The 23,695-nt window shown below is 49.2% G+C and overlaps 1 protein-coding gene and 2 long non-coding RNA genes across 8 annotated transcripts in view; 1 reads left to right on the forward strand and 2 right to left on the reverse strand.

The window, feature by feature from the left end:
- Window positions 1–23,695, forward strand: part of DAAM2 (dishevelled associated activator of morphogenesis 2) — a 113,223-nt gene that overhangs the window by 77,796 nt on the left and 11,732 nt on the right. For 4 of the 6 annotated variants that reach the window (XM_030795785.1, XM_030795782.1, XM_030795784.1 and 1 more), the window contains 14 exons: window positions 19–129; window positions 1,531–1,634; window positions 2,699–2,765; window positions 4,366–4,483; window positions 6,451–6,589; window positions 8,912–8,970; window positions 9,110–9,294; window positions 9,887–10,186; window positions 14,661–14,768; window positions 17,072–17,098; window positions 18,106–18,212; window positions 19,294–19,378; window positions 21,993–22,099; window positions 22,287–22,375. In XM_030795785.1, coding sequence (XP_030651645.1) covers window positions 19–129; window positions 1,531–1,634; window positions 2,699–2,765; window positions 4,366–4,483; window positions 6,451–6,589; window positions 8,912–8,970; window positions 9,110–9,294; window positions 9,887–10,186; window positions 14,661–14,768; window positions 17,072–17,098; window positions 18,106–18,212; window positions 19,294–19,378; window positions 21,993–22,099; window positions 22,287–22,375 — 1,606 coding nt within the window. The remainder of the gene's footprint in view (window positions 1–18; window positions 130–1,530; window positions 1,635–2,698; window positions 2,766–4,365; window positions 4,484–6,450; window positions 6,590–8,911; window positions 8,971–9,109; window positions 9,295–9,886; window positions 10,187–14,660; window positions 14,769–17,071; window positions 17,099–18,105; window positions 18,213–19,293; window positions 19,379–21,992; window positions 22,100–22,286; window positions 22,376–23,695) is intronic. The other 2 variants (XM_030795783.1, XM_030795787.1) reach the window with 1 other exon arrangement.
- On the reverse strand, window positions 12,522–19,670 carry LOC115830851. Its single transcript, XR_004026358.1, has 3 exons — window positions 16,401–19,670; window positions 14,649–14,723; window positions 12,522–13,046 (listed from the first exon to the last, which is right to left on the reverse strand). It is a non-coding gene; the product is annotated as an uncharacterized LOC115830851 (long non-coding RNA).
- Window positions 20,696–22,362, reverse strand: LOC115830850. The gene is made up of 3 exons (XR_004026357.1): window positions 22,276–22,362; window positions 21,958–22,031; window positions 20,696–20,826 (listed from the first exon to the last, which is right to left on the reverse strand). It is a non-coding gene; the product is annotated as an uncharacterized LOC115830850 (long non-coding RNA).

Below are 23,695 nucleotides of genomic sequence, written 5' to 3' on the forward strand. Positions count from 1 at the left end.
TCCTGCATTTCCACCTAGACCCTGCTGAATGAGCTAGACCGAAGTCTGGGCCGGTACCGGGATGAAGTGAATCTGAAAACAGCCATCATGTCCTTCATCAATGCTGTCCTCAATGCTGGAGCTGGAGAGGTGGGGTGCCTTCTCCTTGCCCTTGCTGTTCCCTGACTTTCTGGACCTGGGGTAGAGTGTGTGAGTGTGTTGCTTCCCCAATAATTGTTTTTGCCACTAAACCTGGGAGGGCTCCTGGGGAGTTGCCTACATAGGTAGCATCATGCACTGTGGACAGACCCAGAGCTGAGCTGGCTGCTGATGGCTCAGGGTGGCGGAGAATCATTGGTGGGAGGAGGGCGACTTTGGGCCCTTGTTTGTGGAGAGCTGTTTCTGGACTGTTTTCTGGTTGGCTGGTCATGTTCTTCTAGTGCCTTCTGTTAGGTGTGCCTTCTGGTTTTCCATCCTTTGGGGCCAGAATGGGATTCTTGACGTATAAAAATAGCAACAGGCTGGGCGTGGTTGCTCACGCCTGTAATCCCAGCACTTTGAGAGGCCTAGGTGGGTGGATCACCTGAGGTCAGGAGTTTGAGACCAGTCTGGTCAACAGGGTGAAACCCCGTCTCCACTAAAAAAATATAAAAATTAGCTGAGTGTGGTGGCGGGCACCTGTAATCCTAGCTACTTGGGAGGCCGAGGCAGGAGAATCACTTGAACCTGGGAGACGGAGGTTGCAGTGAGCCGAGATTGCACCATTGCACTCTAGCCTAGGGGACAAGAGCAAAACTCCATCTCAAAGAAAGGAGAAAAAAAAGCAACAGTAGAAGAACTTGAAGAGCAGGTGAACGTTCCAAATTCTAAGGCAATCAGATGCCCTGGTCAAGGTTAACTTGAAGGACAGAAAGGGCAAAGGGAGCAATTTAATGATATTTACTTTCCCCCCTTTTCCACCAGTATACTTTTTGTTTGTTTGTTTGTTTTTAAAAAACAATTTGTCCTTATGCCCTGGGTTAGGGAAGGCCGGTTGGGGGAATGATCTGCCCCTCAGATGCTAACATCACCTTTGTTGGTACCACATTCTCATGGCTGGCATGTGCTCTGATTAGCTGGTAACCACACCTCATCAGGTAATTATAATAAGTGTCATCCCTGTAGATTAGTTATGCTATGACCATTTCACAAATGGGGAAACTAAAAGTTTTCCCAAGGTCACAAAACCAGATCCAAGTTCTGTTTGATTCCAAAGCTTGTGCTCCATGTCACTCTACAACACTGCTCTTTGGTGCTGAAGGCTAGAACTGGCAAGGGGCTTGAGGGAAGTGGGGCAGGAGACCTAAAAGAAGCTGGGCAGTGGGCTTGCTTTAAACTGAGAAATAAGGTCTCCATTCTTTCTTGGAACTCTGGGACTTGAAGCAGCTCCAGGTGAGTTAGCTGTGGGAGATGTGTTGGGTCTGTGGCTAGGGTGGTGATGAGGGCTCCACTGGGGATGTTGTGGAAATTGAGATCTGCCAATGAGTCTGGCCCTCCCTTGGTGACCCCCAGGATAATCTGGAGTTCCGCCTACATCTACGGTATGAATTCCTGATGCTGGGGATACAGCCTGTGATTGACAAGCTCCGGCAACATGAAAATGCCATCCTGGACAAGTAAGGTCCAAGCACCCGTCTCCATTGCAAACCTGTGGGGACAGTGCCTCAGATGGGGATGGTTGGGACCTTTGTGAAGGCTGCCCTTCCCTCTGGAGACCAGCTGCCATTCCCAGCGTAGATTCAGAATCAGCTGTGTCAGGGGAAGGAGGTGCCCTTGCCTGTCCTCTTTGCTGACCTGCTTGTCTCATCTCTGATGTTATAGACAGGTGAACCCAGTAGCCCTCAACCATTGCAGTACTGCCCCCTGGGAGGCATGTGGAAATATATGAGGGTATTCTTTGGTTTTCAAACTGGTTGATGGTGGGCAATACTGGTATTGGTTGTTGGGGGCCAGGAATGCTAAATGTCCCGCAGTACCTTCCTGCTCAACAAAGAAATGTCCTACCCAAAATGCTTGCTATAAAGCCCTTGTTGATCCAAGGGCACAATTATGTTCCCATGTGATACCAGGGAGGCCCCTCTGGTTCTGTCCCATTAGTTTAGGCTATTTTATTACACTAGGTTTTAAGGGACAGAGGATGGATCCTTTTGAGGTGGAATGAGTGGATGTGTGCATGAGGATAGAAAATGAGGGAGAGATTAATTTTGAGGGCTGACTTGGAGACCCTATGAAAGTACTGGGGAAAATAGTCACAGGGCTGATGTCCTCAACTGAGAGACATTGGGCGACGCCTGCAGACATTACATTCTTGGTTGTCACACTAGGGGGTGCTGCTGGCATCTCGTGGGTAGAGGCTGGGGATGCTGCTAAACATCCTCACAGATCAGCCTCCCACAACCAAACATAAGCGAGCCCAAAATGTCAGTAGTGCCGAAGTATAGAAGCCCGTTCTAAGGTGAAGGGACCCTGGATTGGCCTCCCTGAAGGAAGGTCACGGGATCTTATAAAGGGCAGACAATGGGTGTCCTACAAACAGTGGCTTCTTTCCCATTTTGCCTTCGCCTTGCTTGAATGAAGCTTTCAGATTTAGCCAGTGGGGGGCTCGAAGGGGTTGTAACCCTCAACCAAGGGTGTGTCCTGGCTGTAATGTCTACTCTCTCTGTCTCCCCATTCTGTCTAGACATTTAGACTTCTTCGAGATGGTGCGGAATGAGGATGACCTGGAGCTAGCCAGGAGGTTTGACATGGTGAGGAGCCGGCAGGGTGGAGTGATTGCAGTGGGGTAGTAGGGTTCCTGGTGGCCCCACAGCCACTTTTCTAGACCCTGTGCTGTGGCAGGGCTGGTGTGGGCTGGTTCCCTGGTGGGCAACCCCATGGCCAGGTCCTGTGATCAGTCATAGTTCTCCACAGAAACACAACCAATAGGATACATATATAGAGATAGGCAGATGAGAGGGCATTTATTAGGCGAATTGGCTCATACAACTATGGAGGCTGAGAAGTCCCATGACAGGCCGGAGTTATTGCATGGAGAAACAGGGAAGCCAGTAGCATGGCTCAGTCCAAGTCCAAGGGCCTGAGAACATAAGGGGCCACTGGAGCAAGTTCTGGAATCCAAAAGCTGGAGAGCCTGCTGTTCTGATGTCCAAGGGCAGGAAAAGAAGGGTGTCCTGGCTCCAGAAGACAAAATTCACCTTTCCTTGGCCTTTTTGTTCTCTCCAGACCCTAAGCTGATGGGATGGTGAGGAGCCCACAGGGTGGAGTGATTGCAGTATGGTAGTAGGGTTCCTGGTGGCCCCACAGCCATTTCTCCAGGCCCTGTGCTGTGGTGGAGCTGGTGTGGGGTCTTCCTTACCCAGTCCTCTGATTCAAATGCCAGTCTCTTTGGGAAACACCCTCACAGACACACCCAGAAAGAATTCTTTACCAGCTATCTGAGTATCCCTTGATCCAGTCAAGTTGACACCTAAAATGAACCATCACATCTCGCTTCCAGAGCCTTGGTAGTATGCTGGCTGTGGAAGCCTCCCCTGGGAAGGCATCGGCCTAGGAGGAGACTGAAACCCCCAAAGGAAAGGGAGCAAGTTATTGTATGTGATTAGTCTCAAATACCTTTCCTGGGCTGACTTTTCCCCTGCCTTCCAGCAACTTCCTGAGTCCCCTCTCCCCATCCCTAACCAGATCATGCTTAGCAAACCAAATTGTATTTTCATTTTAACCTCAGCAACCCTGCAAGCACACAACTCTGCTTTATTGTATTATAAAATCCCCATCCAAATAGAAAGCTACTTTTGGGTGGTGCTTTACAGTCACTGAGTGCATCCATTATATTTTCACAAAAGCCCTGGATTTATAGGTACAGAAACAGAGGTTAGAGGGGATAAGCAGCTTGCCTGTCATTACACAACTAAAGCGTAGATCTGGGGTTTGAACCCAGGTGGTGGACCTGCGCCACATGCTACTTTGAATCTTCTATGCCCCTGCTGCCTTCCCTGAGTTTGGATCAGTAGTTCTGAAGCAGGGACAATTTTGCTCTCCTCCCCGCCGGGAACATTTTGACTTGTGTGAGGGGGTGCTGATACACAACCTACAATGCACAGGGCAGCCCCCACAATGAGTAATTATCTGACCCAAGATGCCAACAGTGCTGAGACTGAGAAACTCTAGTTTATAGAATTGACTATCTGCCTCTTCCTTTTGCCTCTCTCTTTTTAAGCATGGGCCAGAGGCAGGGGAAGAAAACCTCTCCTATGAGACAGGGCATAGTGGATGGAAGCAGGGTCTTCTCTCCCCTGCTGACTTCCTCTGCTGTCTACCCCCCAGTCACTGTGCCCTCTTCTCTCCCAGGTCCACATCGACACCAAGAGTGCTTCCCAGATGTTTGAGCTGATCCACAAGAAGCTGAAGTACACAGAGGCCTACCCCTGCCTGCTCTCTGTGCTGCACCACTGCCTGCAGATGCCCTGTAAGTACCCTGCACTTGCTGCTTCCCTCGGCTGGCCTGAGCCTTGACTTGGGGCAGGTTTAGACAGGACTTTGGGACCTCCCTGGATTGGGGAGTCTGACCATGTCTCCCTGTGCACTTGCTTTTGGGAGGCCAGGCCCCATGACGGAGGTTCCTGCTTTTCCTTCCCTCCTTGGGGTCAGGTCTCCACTGTCATCTGGGGAAGGAGCTGGAGACTTGGCCACGAGCAACTCCAACATCCTACTCCAAAAACAGTAGCTTGATCATTGCACAATTAAATAGCTCAGCTTTCAGCTCATGATGGGGGAGAGATCAGTCATGTTGGAGAGTTCCAAAAAGTTTTGTGCTTGGGGGAGTAGCACAGATGTGGAATGAACACGGTTGTTTTTTTCCTTAAGGATTTATCAACTCCTTCATCTAGTCCTTGTTGGCTTCCACTCTTGCACTCTTGCCCCAGCTTCTGCCTACAAATACCAAATGTTGGCATCTATGGGAGCAGATGGCTAAGTTCTTAAGATCCAGGTGTGCACAGTGATTGAATAAATTGTACGTAATTGCTAATAGCCACTCCAGAATGCAATTTGAAATGAGCTTTAACTGTACCCCTTGATACTTAAGCTCTTCACAAAAGAGAATATTTTGAAAACCAGGGTGGCCCACCATAATGGTTGATGTTGGTGGTGTCAGCAATCATAGTGACAGTGATGACAACTGTGACGTATTGTGTGCCAACTCTGGGCCAGGCATGATGTGAGGTCCTTTAGCACATCATCTCTGAACCTTAGAATGACCTAAGGAATACACATTATTATGTCCATTTGAATAGTGAATGAACCTGAGGCTCAGTGAGATATTTACATATAGAAAGAATTTTGGTTTCTGTGGGGTCAAGGGTTGAGATAAAACATGTTCTGCCTCTGTGAGCTAGTGACCTGGCTTTACACGATTTTGCTGGGTGAAAGGTAGACGGTAAATGATACCACTTTGCAATGCATGTGTCAGTAGACTGGTGGACAGGATAGATGCAGTGACCTGAATTAAGAAGCTGTCAGTTCTCCAAAGCTCAGAAGATCTTCATGCAGGGCATAGAAATCTCTGGGAAACCTGACTTGTGCTCCCAGGCATTCCTGTGTTTCCTGTTCCATGGGCAATGTGAATGAGTTCTTCTACTCTGCCTCAAAATGGGGCTTTGCAGACTCGATATTCTACCTTGTAGGCATTGTGGTTTGCTTTGATGTCAGGATTGAACTTGTTGGCTTTTTATGATGGTCAATAAAGTGCTAGGGATCAAGGACTAAGGAAAGAGAGTTTGTGGTTATTACATTAAAAGGAAGTCCATGTCCAGCCCGATGACTATCATTAGAGGGGATGAGAGTGAGACTCTATGAGATCACACACAACACACTATGCCTTTAGCTTCATAGTTCAAGGTCACTTCCACAAGAAATTTTCTCGAATTCCATTAAGCACTTCTCTAACACATTTTGACTCTCAGTGCACACCTGTAATCAGTTTCCCTTCATCTTTCTCTGTACAGTAATAATGTGGATAATCCTAAAATCTTTTTTTAAAAAAAAACTTCCCTGGAGACTTCATTATTCAGCATGTAATATTTTGGAGCAGGTGGTTTTTACAGATAATGTAAAAAGCAATCTGCATTTCCTGGGCATAGTATGCCCAGGGTCCAAACAAGGAAGAAAGGCAGCCAGAAAGTATTTCAGGGAGTAGAGAAATATATTGGGGAGGTGGCTGACACATCTGCAGAAGTCTAGTTGCCAATAATCAAGAGATGACTGAATCAGTGAGTTGCCATTATCAGCAATGGCATTGCCTCTTCTTCTAGACTGGGAGCTTACCATGGGTGGAGAAGGGCATGCCTCACCAGCCAGAGCCCAGGCAGTGACTCTAGCGTGGGGCCCTAGCGGACTACAGGGCTCAGGAAAGATATGATACCTGTCATCCCTCAGACAAACGGAATGGTGGCTACTTCCAGCAGTGGCAGCTCCTGGACCGCATCCTCCAGCAGATTGTCCTCCAGGATGAGCGGGGTGTGGACCCTGACCTGGCTCCCTTGGAGAACTTCAATGTCAAGAACATCGTCAACATGTGAGCAGTGGCCAGCCTTTGCCCTGTCTTCCTCCACCTTCCTCATCTCTCTCCCACTCTGGTCTCACCAGCGAAACCTCAGCTCCCTTTCACAACCCAGTCGTCCCCAAATGAGTCTTGGGCTGCATTGTCCAACATAACTCTCTAAGCTAATGAAAAAAGTGCCATTTCGCTACTATTCAATGTGGCAGCCAAATGTGGTTATGGAGTACTTGACACACGGCTAGTATGACCAAGGAACTGAATCTTAAAGGTTGTTTCATTTAAATTTAAATAGCCACATGACACGTGGCTAGTGATGACTCTCTTGGACGCCAGCATAGGTGGATTGGGCATGTTCTCAACTCTCCACGATCCACTGCATGGGTTGGATAGATGGGGAATTTAAACACATTAACATAGAACAAGAGTCAGCAAACTATGGGTACATGGGCTGACTCCAGTCCTCCAGCTTATTGTGTATGGCCCATGAACTAATAATTTTTACATTTTAAACAACACACACACACAAGTATAAGTGACAGAGACTGTGCATGGTGTGTAAAATCTAAAATATTTACTTTGGCCCTTTGTAGAAAGTTTGCTGACCACTGACATAGAGCGTGACCATTTGATCATGAGGTTGCTGGATAAGGTTACCAGAGCCTAAGGCCTTCTGGTTTACCATATTTTATGGTAAAGGTTTACCGTATTTTATGGTAAAGGTTTACCGTATTTTATGGTAAACCTTCTGGTTTACCATTGACCTTGGATAGAGAAACACAGAGAAACAAATTTAAATTTACATCGATTAATAATAAGGCCTTACATTAACAGAGTAATTTTTAATTTTAAGCTTTTACTTAACTTTCAGTATGAGTTTGAGCCACTTGCCCTTAAGGAGATAAATTGGCTCTCAGTGATTCATTATGTTGCATTCCAAAGCCAAGTACACAATTATTTTCCAGCTATTCTTGCTACTAACCCTCTGAAGAGGCAGCCTGGGGACAGGAAGGAAAAAGGGAAAAGGTCTTACTTGATAAGATAATTTAGTAAACAGGCTCCCTGCTCCCTCGCCTTTTTGGCATATGGGTAAAGACGTCAGTGTGTTCCTGGAATCTTCAGAAGTTCCTTGCTGGGTGCCTCTCACTACAAAACCCAGCTCACTGGCCATGCAAGATTTTTGTTCCGGCTGGCTGGCTCCTTCCAGCCCTTCCATCAGCCCCTGGTTCCCTGGCAGTCCACTGCCTGTAGACTTATGGCGTGGATGTTCCCACTTTTTGCTCAGGTGAAAATAGCTCCCCTTGCATTGCACAGGACTGTAATAGCTGCACCCCAGTTCCTCCATGAGGCTTATATCTGACCCATGGGCAACACTCATGCAATCTCTTGTGCCAACAAACTCTAGGAGTGCTGGGAGGGCCCCGCACAGCAGTGTTCTCCTTCTTTTGCTCCGAGGGCTTTGCTTGGCTCCAAGTAGGGCCCCAGTCTACCCTGCCTCCCTCCCAACTTCAGGGAACATGAGTCAAAACTCTTGGGGAAGGCCCGAAGACACCCCTCCCCTGGCTGGTGGTGAAGGAGGTAGCATCTTGGGGATAACAGCAGTGGCCCTCTTCAAAGAAATGTCTTCACGAAATACTCTCCCTCTCCATACTCTGTTCTCTATGTCCTCGATGTGGTTGAAGAGGCCAAAAGTCATGGGTCTAACTCTTCTACATTCTCAGATTTATAAAGGAAAGGATTCTTGGGATCTTGCTTTGGGATTTCACCTCTGTTAGGCCTTGGTGTCAAGGTAAAAGCTAAATTTGAACACAGTTTCAAGAGCTTGGCATGAACAAGGCTGTCCTATGTGTCACCCGGAACACACTCAGTCTGTATTGCTGGTGTGGGTGATGTTTCTTGCTCTTACACATTGGTCTTTGGGAACCTGCACCATGGTAGGGCCAATAGTTTGATCTCTTTGAAAGGTAAAACCTATTTTTACAAGGAGGTGTAAGTCATGATACAACTCTTGGGAGCCTGAGGTTCAGTCCTAGTTCTACCATTAATTAGCTCTTGCCCTATCCCTGTTCTCTGAGCCTCAGTAGCTCCAGCTGTATCACAGAGGGGCCGGGTTATAAGGTATCTAAAGGTCTTTTCTCTCACGGTCTCCATAGACACATAATGTGAACAGGGCAGGGGACCTGGAGAGACACCTGGGAAGTCTAAATCCTAGCCCCGTTGATGTGGCTGGACAGATTGGAGACCAGGGTCCCCACCTGGAGGGTAGAGAGATGATGCCTCCTGGGAAGCTGTGAGTCAATGGTCAGCAGTCACATTGCCCCTCCCTCTGTGCCCTGCCAGGCTTATCAATGAGAATGAAGTGAAACAGTGGCGAGACCAGGCAGAGAAGTTCCGGAAAGGTGAGGGGCTCTGCTTAAGCCTGCTGTCCACTCCACATGCCCTTCCCCTGCCCAGCCCATAACTCCATGTCCTTCCAGGCAGGGGGCCACATTACTCACATTCTCTCCTGTTTCCTCTCCTGTCCCACCCCCATTCCAGAACATACGGAGCTTGTGAGCCGTCTGGAGAGGAAGGAGCGGGAATGCGAGACAAAGACATTGGAGAAGGAAGAGATGATGCGGACGCTGAACAAAATGAAGGACAAGCTGGCCCGGGAGTCCCAGGAGCTGCGCCAGGCTCGGGGACAAGTGGCAGAGCTGGTAGCCCAGCTCAGTGAACTCTCAGTACGCAAGCATCTCCCCCTTTACATAGTTGAGCCAAGACCCTGGGCTTCAGGACAGAGTGGGCAGAGCAGGTGTGGGGGAGGCCAAGGACCCCAGCATGAGGGATAAGAGAGATGGAGACCTCGGGCCAGGATAGAAGAGACCCTTGAGGCTGTACAGGTGGCACCTTTGTGTTAGAAAAATAATATCCCTTCCTTTGGGCGACACTATCCCAGGAAGCACACTTGGACAGCAGAGGGCAGCTGGAATTGGATCCACTTCCCTCCCTCAGCTGGAGACCTTGTGCAGTCAGTAACCTACACAACTGCATAGATCGATCCTGCTGTTGCATTGTGATGGCTATAACTCTGATTGTCCAGTGCCCGTGTGCATGACTTGTGTCTGTCTGTGGTGGTGGTGTGTGTGTGTTTGCGTGTGTTAGATGTTTGGATGCAGAGAGAGAAAATGGGGCCAAATGTGTGTAGAAGGTAAGGGTAGGATTTGGGATCTAGTATAGAAAGAAACTAGGAGTAAGGAGAGGAATCATGGTGGGAGACCTGAATGGCATCAGTGCTGATGGCTTTGTCCTTGCAATTTTTCTGTTTCCTCGCAGACAGGCCCTGTATCTTCCCCACCACCCCCTGGGGGCCCACTCACCTTGTCTTCCTCAATGACAACCAATGACCTGCCTCCACCCCCTCCTCCTCTGCCCTTCGCCTGTTGTCCCCCTCCCCCACCACCACCCCTTCCTCCCGGGGGACCCCCGACTCCCCCAGGTGCCCCACCTTGCCTCGGCATGGGCCTGCCCCTCCCTCAGGACCCCTACCCCAGCAGTGACGTCCCACTCAGGAAAAAGCATGTCCCCCAGCCTTCTCACCCGCTGAAGTCCTTCAACTGGGTGAAGCTGAATGAGGTGAGCATCTGGGAAGGGGCTGGTGGGCCCATTCTTCTACAGCAGGGCAGTCAGCCTCAGGGACCGCCCACCCCTTGTTTGCAGATCTCCACTCCATGTCGTTTCTTTGGTTGGGGGTAAGGGCAGTCATGTGGATGTACAAAGTGGGTTTGCTGTGCCAGGCAGCTCACGGTCCATGGAGAGAACACCTACCCTGGGAGAGTCGCTTGACATGGGGCAATGCTCACGTTGACAAAGTCATCTACAAATGGAATTTGTGTTTGCCCAGGGTTAATGGAGTCACAGGCAAGACAAACACTGAGTAGAATTCAAAGACAGGGTCCATTTGAAGGAAAGGATGGAAAAATAAGCAAAGAGCTTGGGCCAGCATCTAGGTTTTGGTAAAGATCAGGGTAATGTATACAAAGGACTAAAGAGTTTGATGGCAAGACATAGCTATTTTGGCATCTTCCTGGGGGAAGCCGCACACACTGGCCTCATGTCTGGACCAGCAGTGAGAGATCCTCATGAGTATTATCCACTAATAATCACCAATCCCAGAACCACAGGTAGGGGTTGATTCCTCTGTGGGACTCTCATGAGCACAGAGTAGAGACGCCCTTGGTTGCATTAGACCTCTAGCAATTGAAGGCCAGTTCTAGCCTGGACCAAGGCCTGCCTCTGGTTCTGCACAATGGCAAGTCCTATTAGGAGGACTAGGAGCTTTGTCCTTGAGGTAAAGACCTGCATGGTAACTGGTTTCAGTTAGGTTGGCTCACTGGGATTTGGAGCTGGGATGAATGGATTCCACACTGACCTTTATCCTATGGGCCTGTTGGACTAGCTCTTGGGGAACTCATAACCGTACCATTGTGTTTGAGCTTCAGTGAGCTCGAATGCGGAGTCAAGTGGGAAGAGATGTGAGATTGCTAAGTAGGTGGTCAGCTATCTGCTAGGGGTCTTCTCCTAATGGTAGACCAGCTAGCCTGTCAATCTGAGGTCTGCTTTTGTAAAGCTTTGTGCTGGAGGCTATGACGGATAGTAATACAATGACATTGTCCTCTCAGGGCTTAGGATCTGCCAAATTAGGAAGCGTGTTCAAAGAAACACCTAGAGAGCCTGGGATGAGTTCAGGGTGAGGTTCTAAGCAAACCAGGTGTAGCGTTAGCAGTACAACTTCTGTAAATCACTCAACTTGTCTGTAACTCAGTTTGCTCCCGTGTGAGATGATCTCGAAAATTCCCTCCGCCTCTGGCTTTATAATCTAGGTGGAAAGACGAAGCATGAACACAGCCCATTTGTAGTTTCCTGGGCCTCTGATAACATCTCCAATCTGAGTTACTTAAGCTTTAGAGCCACCTGTTAGCAGCATTCAAAGCAAGATTGTTGAGGCTGGTGACAGGTGCACTGCACAGTTGTGCCCTGTGGGTGCTCTGTGGCCATGAAGTGAGCCGGAAAGACAAACTGCACATGAGTAGGCCAACTGCTCTGCAGAACGTGCAGAAAGGTTCATTGTTCACGGTCAGAAAATAACATTTTGTATTGTGGTAAAAAGAGAAATAACATTCTGTCTCGTATTGTCACGATTTATAACATAAGATTTTAAAGATGTAATAAAAAGTTATGCACATCAATGATGAAGGAAGACAGCCAAAGCAAGTAATATTTTTGCAACATTTTCATCATATGAAGCTGTGTGCTCAGGAGGTTCTCTGGGTCCAGTAACAGTAAGATCTATACAGATTGCCCAGGAGCCCAGAGCAGGCCAGAGTTTCATTTCTAGACTGGAGAGTATGGGTTTGTTGGAATACACAGTGGGGGCCATTTGGAGAAGTAGGGCAAGGTGAAAGGCCTTTGAATAACATTTGAGAACTTATCACCCCAATGCCAAGCTTTTAATTGTGTGACGGGCAGGTTATGGAATCATTTGGACTTCAGGTTCCTGATCTGTAAGTGGGTCAATAATAATGTCCATCTCCAGAGATTGCAGCTGGGTGCGGTGGCTCACGCCTGTAATCCCAGCACTTGGGGAGGCCAAGGCGGGCAGATCACAAGGTCAGGAGTTTGAGACCAGCCTGGCCAACATGGTGAAACCCCATCTTTACTAAAAATACAAAAATTAACCGGGTGTGGTGGCGCACACCTGTAATCCCAGCTACTCTGGAGGCTGAGGCAGGAGAATTAAACCTAGGGGGCGGAGGTTGTAGTGAGCCAAGTTTGCACTGCTACATGCTGCACTCCAGCCTGGGCAACAGAACAAGACTCCGTCTCGAAAAAAAAAAGAGATTGCTGTGAGGATTAGTTGACTTCCTACATACAAAGTACTTGGAACAGTGACTGACATATAGAAAGTCTTCATATAATAAATAGATTATTATTAGTGGCCCTACCATCTATGTTTGAAGTATGTTATCTCACTTAATTCTCACATCTACTCGGTGAGGTAAAAAAACATCATGGAGACTCAGTTTCCTTTTATGTGACATGGGAGAAAAATCTCATCCCTCCATCTTCCCACAGTCCCACAAAATGGCAGGGCTGGGAGCGTCAGCCAGCTAGGCCCGCCTGACCCCAAAGGCAGTGCACCACAGGGGAAACATAACGAAACGTGCTTTTGAGAAACCTTTCCCTGGCATGTGAAGGATATCTCCAGCGGGCAGAAGTCCCAGGAGTCTAGACTAGAGATGATGGGCTCTTGGCCAGAGTGGTGGGAAAATTAAATTTGAGAATTATGCAAGGTGGGCACATCAGGGCGACGTGGTGAGTGTCAACATGTAGGGAATATTAGGAACAGACTTACCGCTCTCTGGCTCCAGACCTCAGTTATACCTCCTCGAAGAGCCTCAAGTCCTTCTGGCAGATGCTGGAAGCTGGGGGTGGGCTGAGCAGTGTTTGGGAAGAAGTGAGAGAAAGAGCCCGAGCTTAGTCAGCTGTCTCATGGGAAATTCTTCCAGTGTGAAGCAGCCAGCTCTCTCGCTCCAGCCTGTTTCTTCTCACCCTGGCCTCACCAAGAATAGAGAAGGATGGGAAGCTTTACCTCTGCAGGCTTCTCTCTCCCCTACCTCCACGTTTGTCCTAGCTGCAGAGGGAGGCCTCCCTGCAGATGAGACTCTGGCTGCACACTGCTTCAGCCAGCTCCGTCCCTGCCTTCCCTGATTCCATTCCCTTCTCATCTCTCTACCTCCCACACCCGCTTCTAGAAGCCCGACTCCTCTCCTAGTCCCTTCCCCATCCCACATTTGCTTCTGTGAGTGTGTGTGCGCGTGCACACACACACACACACTCATACACAGTGGTGGTTTCTGCCATGAAAAGAATGCATCTGTGTTGGGGTTGGCCAGCTGCCTGTATCCCTTGCTGCTCCAAGCTTCCCAGCCGGCATTCCACAAGAGGGTCCCTGGCCTTCAGAAGGCCACAGGAATGTCCCCACCCCCTGACTCTGGCCTAGCCTCCCCTTTCCAGAGTTTAAGAAAATAACAGTGAGTGAAAGGTATGTTTCTCTCTCCAAGTCTTTCTGAGGGGGAGTTGTAGGGAGGAAGAGGAAGAGGAGGCATTAAACAAGGTTCCCCGGCTGCGCTCTAGGTAGAGGAAGGCAGAGAGATTCTGTGCTGAAGGACAGCAAAGCTCTAGATGAGGTGGGGATTCCTGAGAGGGGAGGGTTGGAACACCCTGTCAGGAGCTTGGCTGGCTGTGCTCTGGGCCATCAGCGGGGTGCTAGGAGACTGCCAGGGCTTTTTTTTGTTTTTGTTTTGCTCGACTAACAGCTCCTTTCCAGACCCTAGTGCAAGGGTCCTACACAGAGATGGGGCAAGGCCTAAATGCAGAGACCCTGGAATGTAAAACCCTGGACATATCCCAGTTGTAAAGGATAGTAACACCTTCCCTGGGTCTGGCCAAAGGAAATTGTGGCAGAGTCTTGCTGGTCTCAGCAGTGTCACTACAGGTGCCAGGTCCCAAACTTTGGTATTTGTCCACTTTCTGAGAATCTGGGAAAGTGGGAGGGAGACCCTTGGGAAAGAAAACCACCATCTGAAATACATAAATACAGTCCATGCTGCAGCTTTGAGGATCCCAAATATGTATGGCTTTAATCTTCCAATGATGACAGCCAAGGACAGGAGTGACTCCCAGGCACCCGGCCTGTGTGAAGTACCCTGAGAGTGCAGCTTCTGACTTTGCTTTTGGAAAAAGTGAAGTGCACCCCCTCTCCTACTGCCTACCCATCCCCTCAGCACCCCCCGTGATTTCTAGAACATGCTTATGTGTGGCTCTATGCACAAGGGAGGAGAAGGGGGTTGTCTCTGGCCTTTACCCTGGAGCAGAGTATTCAAGAGAGTTGGAGGTTGAGGGGAGCAACCGACTCTCTTCTGAAGGTCTGATATCCTGGTCATCTTAGTGTGTGCGGTTGGGAGATAAGTGGGGTCAGGGAGGCATGGGGCATCCTCATGACGGAGTTGGGCCAACTATGGGTTCTTCTCCCTACCCTGAATCTTAGGAGCGTGTCCCTGGCACCGTATGGAATGAGATTGATGACATGCAGGTATTTCGGATTCTGGACCTAGAGGATTTTGAAAAAATGTTTTCAGCCTACCAGAGGCACCAGGTAAGACCCTATACCCTCTGGCCTCTTGGACCATACCCTTGAACCCAAACCTCAGCTTCTCCTTTTCTTTCTGCCTGCCTGCCTGCCTTTCCTTTCCTTCCTTCCCTTCCTCCCTCTTCCCCTTCCCTTCCTTCTTTCCTTCCTTCCTCACATGTATACTGAATGATTTTATTCTTTATGAGGTGATGATTTTATTCTTGCTGAGGATGCAGGTATGAAGTAGAGGTGCACAGACCATAGGGGGAAACATCCTTGTATTATGGTTCATATTTATACACCAAGTATTGAAATGGTGTTTTGTCCATTTCTCTCTTCCATCCTGGAGCATCGGAGGTAGAGTCACAAGGCCTGACCACTGTGGACCCTTGCTGTCTTTGGCCCAGGATTTAGGGACTAGGCTTAGAAGGCATAATAACTTCTCAAACCACTTTTCCACCACATTTTGTCTGTCAACACCACTGTGAGACTGAGCAGGGGATGTTGCCTTGCAAGGAAGGCAGAAGGTGCTGCTCCACGTCACTCAGGGGGCTGAGGCTGATGCTGGGGCTGGGCCTGGGAAGGCCCAGGGAGGCCTTGGATATATATCTCAAGGCTCTATGTGCAGGTGGCTGCCAGCAGTCTGGTCTTCCAGTCACAGAGAAAGTAGGGGGTGAGTTGGTGGCAGAGCACAGGGTGTTTCCTGAGGTGGGAATCTGAAACTGTGCCAAGTACCTGTGGGGATTGCCAAAAGGGTTGCTTCTCAGACCTCATCCTCGAATGTGATTCAGGAGATGAGTTGGAGCCCAGGAATCCGCATGCTAACTAGCAGCTGGGGGCCTTCCCTCTAAGTCCATTTGGGGAATGACCAGCTTAGAAGCCTCAGGGAATTGCTTTCTCTCTGGCCCGCCCCAGAAGGACTTCTCCCTCTTGGGGCTGGGCTACCATCTTCCTTGTTTTCTTTACTTAGCCTAGGACCTCAGTCTTGAGGGTTTCCCTGGGTGCCAATGAGTGGGTCCTGGCAATGGCTGGCTGTTGTGGCCTGGCTCCCCACTGAGCTGGAGAGGGTGCCCTAGCTCACTTTCTGCCCAGCCCCGATCTGTGGATGACCAAGGACACATGCAGCTGCTCCTAGGGCTCTGGCCAGATGATTGTTTATTTAATTTAAATGTGGGTGCCCACAGCATCGGATTCTCTACTCCTAATTCCAGGAGACATTTTTAACCCCATGCCCATGTCAGGCTGGCAGCTAAGGCTGCTGGAGCTGAAAGGAACTCTCATGAGCACTGGCTCCTGGGAACCAATTCTCCACGAGTGGGGCTGAGGACAGAGGAGTGTGTGGCAAGTGTACCAGGCTTGGTGATCGCAGGCCACCTCCTCATTTGAGAGTCTTTCTGCAGGACAGGGCTCTGGCTCAGCCTACCCCGGCTCCAGGGCCCTGAGGTGAGGCTGGGATGGGGCCAGTCAGGAAAGAAGGTTATGGATTTTGTACAAACTGGGTCTGGGGCCTCCCAGCTTGGTGAGTTGAGAAGAGTTAAGACTGAAAGACCCCCTGTTCTGTTCCCCTCACCTCTCTGAGCCCACACAGTCCAGTCACCTGCCTCCCCTCATCTAGTCTCTGGGACTGAAATCCCAGCAGCAGGAGGCTGTATTAACCTTGTTGCCTCTTCTCTCAGTTGGTTGTGGGGCAGGGGAGGTCCCTGGGAGTCATGGTCTTCTGTATGCCCCATGCGGGTTTTGAGTTGGTAGCTTCCACTCCATCAGCGTCAGGGAGAACAAAGGTGCGGGCTGTGCCTCTTCAGTTCCCCTTGCACATCAAAGGACAGATGAGGGGCAGTGAGCAAATTCAAGGACACTTGCTTTTCTCTGCCTCAATAAACACAACTTTCTGGAGCTTCCAGATGGAATTCATTTGTGACTCCTTCCCTATTTGGAAAGGTGAACTCATCCCAGGATGGAGGAATGTCCTCTACCCTCTCCGCAGGTTTTCAGCAGAGGGAAAGGAAGAAGAGGCAGCAAAGCCTGGGGTGGGAGAACTCAGGGGTTTGGTCTGCCCTGACTGGGGAGTGGTGGTCCCACTGGGCAGATGGGAGAAGCTGCCTGATCTCCGCTTTGTTTGGCTTCTCCGTGAGTGCATGTCTGCTAGAAGCAGCTCCCGTCTCGTGCCACTTACGGGTGCCTGTCTACAACCACGGGTCTCACTGGGACGAAGTGGACAGTGTAGATGCTGAGGGATCCCCGTGTCTGTCATGCTATTTCTGGGTCCCCAAATGTCTTGGCTAATGTTTTGCATGTTTAATTCTCTGTTGGCTGTGGCTGCTGCCTAGGAGCTGATAACTAATCCTTCTCAGCAGGTGAGTTACTCTCGGGGCTCTGACCACTCCAACTTTTACCTGCTGTCCCGGGCTGCTGCTCTGTACTGGGCCTGACAGAGAGGACTTGTCCATTCCACTTTCTACCTTATTCCCCATTCATACAGGGTGGTATGGGAGAGGGTCCCCAAAGAGAAAGAAGAAATGTAGCAGAGGGAGGTAATCAAATAGACCCCTGGCAGCAGTGGAGGTCAATGTCTCCTGGAATGAGGAGAAGGCTTCTAGGTCTACTGTCTTACCCACCAGGCCAAAGGAGAGCCTTTCCCTTAAGGACACATAGGGTAGGCATGACACAATTCACAAAGATAACCATGCAAGGCAGCCCCTGAAGTTGTGCAAGAGGGACCTCCCAGAGGAAGAACAGCACACTAGACAGCCTCCTGTCTACTTCGCCAGGGGCCCAAGAGAAGGAGTGGGGTGGGATCAATGATTTCTCCGGAATCTGCCTGCTGGGACTCAGAGGAGAGAGTTCTGCCTCAGTTTCCATACCTCTGAACTTGTGGATGCTCTCTACCCTGGGCACCTTGGGCTGTGCCTGAAGTCCCTAGGAGTCAGCAACTGTTCCCTAGGGGGGTTTGCAACCAGCTTCTCAGCATAAGCCTGAGGAGGGTCTCTGGGTTGGGCAGTGGGAGTGGGTGTGGGAGACATGGTAGGTTATGTCACATTGCCCAAAGCCACGGGGATCAGTCATACCCTGACCAACTGGCATAGCCCCTTCCCTCGTTGCCCAGAGTGGATAATTTCTAAAAAAAAAAATAGGGGGGCTCCTCAGTGTCCTTCCCCATCCCATTGGAGCCTATGGAAAAGTCCCAGATACCTTCTCTTAAAGTTAGCTATTAGCCACCCTCCTCTCTCTCCCGTCTTTTTCTTCCCCCTTCCCCTCACACCAGGAGCATTCCTGGATTGGTAGGAGGTGGCTCTTGTGGGGTGGGAAAGAGGAGGATTGGAGAACACACACCTCAACTGTCCACTTGACTTGTTGGTTGCAGAAAGAGCTGGGATCCACTGAGGACATCTACCTGGCTTCCCGCAAGGTCAAAGAGCTGTCGGTCATTGATGGCCGGAGGGCCCAAAACTGCATCATCCTTCTTTCCAAGTATGTGCAAAAGAAGGTGGTTGAGTTGGATGCCTGGGGGACAAAGGGGGTGGAGGAACGGAGTGGTGGCAGTCTTGGGCCTCTCCCTCTCTGCTGTCCCCTGGGAGGGGCAGGCATTGATCTGGAACTGTCTCCTGGGAACCTGCCTTGAACAGCAGTTTGGGGCTCTGCAGGCAGGAAACTGCCCAGTCACGAGGCCCTTGCCCAGCCTGGTCAGCGTCTGGCAGCTGAGTTGCTCTAAGCCCACGGAGGGCCTCGCTTGGCTCAGGCCATGGAGCAGCATGATCTCAGCCCCTAAGCATTTCCCGCGGCTGCAGAACAAACAGGGCAGTATCTGCGCTAACAGCACAGCTTCTGTACGGGGGGCCTCCTGCCTGAGCCAGGGTCAGAGGGCACCACCTCCCATACTATTCTTAGTGCTGCCCCAGCTGCCTCTGAGACATCCTCCTCCCTTTCTTCTCACAAGCCCCCGGCCTCAGTTTCCCCCACTTGATGGTGGAAAGAGTTCTGAATCCCCAGGGTTCCTAATGGGGGTGCATGTGGAGGGGATAGGGAAGGGCTATGGGGGTGTGTGGCTTCTCCCTCTCCCAGACAGCAAGACTGATTGGGACAGCTGTGTGGGAGCTGAGGCGCTGTCAGAAGACTGAGAGCAATTCTGTGTTCTGAGAATGAAGGCAGCAGGAAATTGCCCTCTTAGTGGCTTGCCGATAATCCTGTCCTCCCGTGGAGATGCTGTGCATTTTTTAAGCATGAGGAGGAGAAGGATCAGGAACCCTTTGCCCTGTCCCTTTGGTCTACATTGAAGACATCTCTTTTACTCCCAAATGCCCCATCAGCTCTGATGGATTATCAAGAGAACAGAGACCCTCGCATCTCTATTTTGACACTAAAATGCTCATTATCAAGTTTATGGACTGAATCATACTAGTCTAGTCTAAGAAGGCTTTGTAGAAGAGGTGAGGGGGGAATACTATTAAATATATTCCCAAGTCCTGTTAGGGAATAAGGGAAGGCGGAAGTGGTACCTTTTGGAGAAGAAGGTTTGAGGGCTGTCCTGGATTGAGGTGGGGTTTTGCCTTAGGTTGAAGCTTTCTAACGAGGAGATCCGGCAGGCCATCTTGAAGATGGATGAGCAGGAGGACCTCGCTAAGGACATGCTGGAGCAGGTGAGGACCCTCGTGGGAAGGAAGGGGAACTGAACCCAGGGGGCAGCCATGCTCCTTCCCAACAGCCTCCAGAGAGGCTGCGATTCTTGGGTCAAGGAGAAATCAGGCTGGAAGAGTTAGGGAGAAGGTTTATAGAAGCCTCCTAGGGCCAGCCTTTCTCGGGGAAAGCTGGAAAAGGCTAAGTGTTCTCAGGAGTCATTCTCCCATCTGACTCCAAGGCAAAGTCAGATGAGGAATAGTCATATCTTCCCCAAATCTCTTCCCTCTCAGTTTTTTGGATCCTTTGGGAAACCTAGAAAACACACACACACAAAGAAACATCATCAAATGGACTTCATTACAATTAAGAACTTCTGTTCATCAAGGGCATGGTTACTGAGTGAAAAGAAGGCAAACCTTAGAAGAAGGTATTTGCTATACATACATATAACAAAGATCATATTCAGAACAAAGAACTCTACCAATCAATGAGAAAATGATGAAATCAACTTAAAAATGAGCAAAAGACTTGGTGCTTCATGAAAGAGGATTTCCAAATAGACAATAAGCCTATGAAAAGGTGTCCAATATGATTAGTTATCAGAGAAATACAGTCAACCACAATAAGGGGGCACCACACACCCACTAGAGTAGCTAAAATTAAAAAGACTGACAATGCCATGTGCTGGCGAGGATGTGAAGCAATTGGAATTCTCATTTGGCACAATTATTTTGGAAAACTACTTGGAAGTGCACTCCACAGCTAAACATACACCCACCTATTGCCTAGTAATCCCACTCTTAGGTATAACTCCAGGGAAACGAGTACAAATACTGACTAAAATAAATACACAAGAATATAGTTGACCCTTAATAATGTGGGGGCTGGAGGCATTGACCCTCCACGCAGTCAAAAATCCACATATAACTTTTGACCTCCCAATAACTTAGCCGCTAATTGCCTACTGTTGACCAGAAGCCTTACTGATAAGATAAACAACCAATTAACACATATTTTTATGTTATATGTATTATATGCTGTATTTTTACAACACAGTAAGCTAGAGAAAAGTAAAAGTTATTAAGAAAATTATTAGAAGGAAGTCCGGGCACGGTGGCTCATGCCTGTAATCCCAGCATTTTGGGAGGCTGAGACAGACAAATTACTTGAGGTCAGGAGTTCAAGACCAGCCTGGCCAGCATGGTGAGACCTCATCTTTACTAAAAATACAAAAATTAGCCAGGCATGGTGGCGCATGCCTGTAGTCCCAGCTACTTGGGAGGCTGAGGAAGGAGAATCACTTGAACCCAGGAGGCGGAGGTTGCAGTGAGCTGAGATGGTGCCATTGCACTCCAGCCTGGGCAACAGAGTGAGACTCCATCAGAAAAAAAAAGAAAATCATTAAAAGATACTGTTCATTGAGTGGAGGTGGATCATCATAAAGGTCTTCATCCTCATTGTCTTCACCCTGAGGAGGAGGAAGAGGAATGGTTGGTCTTGCTGTCTCAGGGACGGCAGAGGCGGAAGAAAATCCACATACAAGTGGTCCTGCACAGTTCAACCCTGTGTTATTCAGGGGCCAACTCTATTTATAGCAACTTTATTTATAAATTCCCTGAACTGTGAACAACCCAACTGTCCATCAATAGGAAAGTGAATAAGTAGACTGTGGTATATTCATACAGTAGAATCCTACTCAGCAATAAATAAACTACTATGACATGGATGAACCTTAGACATTATGCTGGGGAGAAGTCAGACATAAAAGAGAGCATACAGCATGAGTTCAAGGACAGGCAAATCTGGCTAAGGTCCTAGAATTCAGTTGAGAGCCTATATTCACTTGAATGGCTTACTGAAGTGACGCAAAATCACTTTCCTGGGGGATGGAAATGTTCTCTATCTTAATCTGAATGATGATTCAATGGATGGAGATTTGACAAAAGTCACTGAACTGCACATTTAAAATGGGTGCATTTTATTTTATGTAGATTATACCTCAAGTTTGTTTAAAAGGAAAGAAAAATCATTGAGCTGTACATTGAAGAACAGTGTACTTTAGGCCAGACGTGGTGGCTCCTACCTATAATCTCAGCACTTTTGGAGGCTGAAGTGAGAGGATTGCTTGAGCTCGGGAGGTAAAGACCAGCCAGGACTACATAGTGAGGTCCTGTCTTTACAAAATAAAAAAAAATAAAAAAAATTAACCCAGTATGTGCTACATGCCTATATTCCCACCTACTTAGGACCTGAGGTGGGAGGATTGCTTCAGCCCAGGTGGTCATGGCTGCAGTGAGCTATGATCATACCACTGCATTCTAGCCTGAGTGACAGAGTGAGACCCTATTTAAAAAAAAAAAAGAAAAGAAAGAAATACTCTATATAAATACCAGCCAGCCCCAGCTCCCGGTAATTTTTAAATTAGATTTAATTTTAAAAAAGAAAAAAGAATTTCAGAGCTGGGTGCCCTGTCATCCCCTTCAGGCAGATGAAACAAATCTGTCCACACGAGAGTGCCTCTCTTTTTCAAGGCACCCTCCCCATCTTGACCCAAGTCAGTACAGCTTCTCACACCCCGCACCCCATGTCTGCTGCTCACCAGTTGCTTGTGTGACTTGCGCCTGCTCTTTGCAGCTCCTCAAGTTCATCCCAGAGAAGAGTGACATTGACCTCCTGGAGGAGCACAAGCATGAAATCGAGCGGATGGCCCGTGCTGACCGCTTCCTCTATGAAATGAGCAGGTTGGGGCCGTGGGCATGGCGGGGATTCGAGCAGGTGGGGTTCTGGCAAGTGGGGCAGGTGGGGCTTTGCCAAGAGGACGGGGATGGAGGTGGGCAGGCTTGAGAGAAGGCTGGAGCTGGCTCCGGGAGCTAGGGCTGGCCAGGATAGGGGTGGGATACCTCAAGATATGGCTCACCTTGTCTGCAGGATCGACCACTACCAGCAGCGACTGCAAGCCCTCTTCTTCAAGAAGAAATTCCAGGAGCGGCTGGCTGAGGCAAAGCCCAAAGTGGAAGGTAGGGCTGAGGGTTGCGGGAGGCTTAGAGTGGAGAGGCAATTGAAAAAGGCAGGGTGGGTGGGAGCCAGTGAACAGGGGCAGAGGGAAACCCCTTTCTTATTCTCAACCCAAAAACAAAAGCAAAAAGTCAAAGACAAAATGTAAAATGGTGATTATTATAAAAATATGCACTTGCTTATATTAGCTCATGCACCAACCATGTGACATGTTCCTTATGCCTCAGCATGCAAGCTCTCCAAGGTGGGGTGTCTGTTGACATCTGCCCCAGCATGGGATAGAAAGGTAGAAAAGATAATAATAGCCACACCTACAACAGTGCCTGGCTGGGACTGAGCTCATCAGTCTTTACCCTACTTGAGAGGTACTAGGCTCATAGAAGACTTCTGGGCACGTTAGTTTAAGTGTGAGCCATTCAGAAAGTAGGAAATTGCACAAGCTGATTTCTAGAGGCATCTGATTTTCTGAGTCAGGAACACCTCCAACACAGGCCATTTCCAGATGAGAAATTTGTAGTTCAATGAGAACCACGCGCCAAGCTCTGTGTGAAGCACTCTGCTTGGTTGGTCCTCATTTGGTCATCACAGCAATCCCACGGGTGGGTGCTATTATTAATTTCCGTGTGCCTCCATTCTCTCCTTTCTAAAGTGGGGCTATGTTAATGTCCCGAGCCTATGACACTGGTGAGTGGTGGAACCAGGGTAGGAATGCAGATGCTGATCTTCAAAATCAGTCCCTTCCCTCTTGTCCCGTAGTACTCCCTAGGGGCTGCCTATGCTGATGGCAGAGTAGAGAGGGGCGTGGAGTTGTCGGGAGAGGCAGGAGGTCAGGACGGTGTGCAGAGACGTGCGGATCCAGGAGGCAATAAGCAGGAGAGGCTGGGAGGCTCATTTGTGGGGAGGACACGGTCAGCAGAGTGGAGCAAGAAAGCCTGTTTCCAGGATGTTGAGGTTACCAGGCTGGGGGCAGAACAGAGCATGGGCACCCCCTGCTGGACACCAGGGCCAGTCAGTACTCCCTGAGATGCCCAGTCCAGAGAGCAGCCCTTCCTGAAATCCATTGAGATGCTTCAGGGAGAGTCTGTGGATAGGGTGGAGCATGCAGAGCTAAGGCAGACATTTTCTGTAATCAGATCTCGTTCCCCCTCACACTACACACACACACACACACACACACACAGCAAGGGACCGGCAGGTGGTAAGCATAGATAATCAGTCAAGAGGGAAAGAGAGCAGCAGTGACTCTCTATTTCTAAGGTCTGGCCATATCTCCTGCCATGGTGATGGGTGAATCCTTATCTTCTTCACAACTTTCTTTCATC

The sequence above is a fragment of the Nomascus leucogenys genome, chromosome 17, assembly GCF_006542625.1.
Source record: "Nomascus leucogenys isolate Asia chromosome 17, Asia_NLE_v1, whole genome shotgun sequence".
In the NCBI taxonomy this organism is placed as follows: Eukaryota; Metazoa; Chordata; class Mammalia; order Primates; family Hylobatidae; genus Nomascus; species Nomascus leucogenys.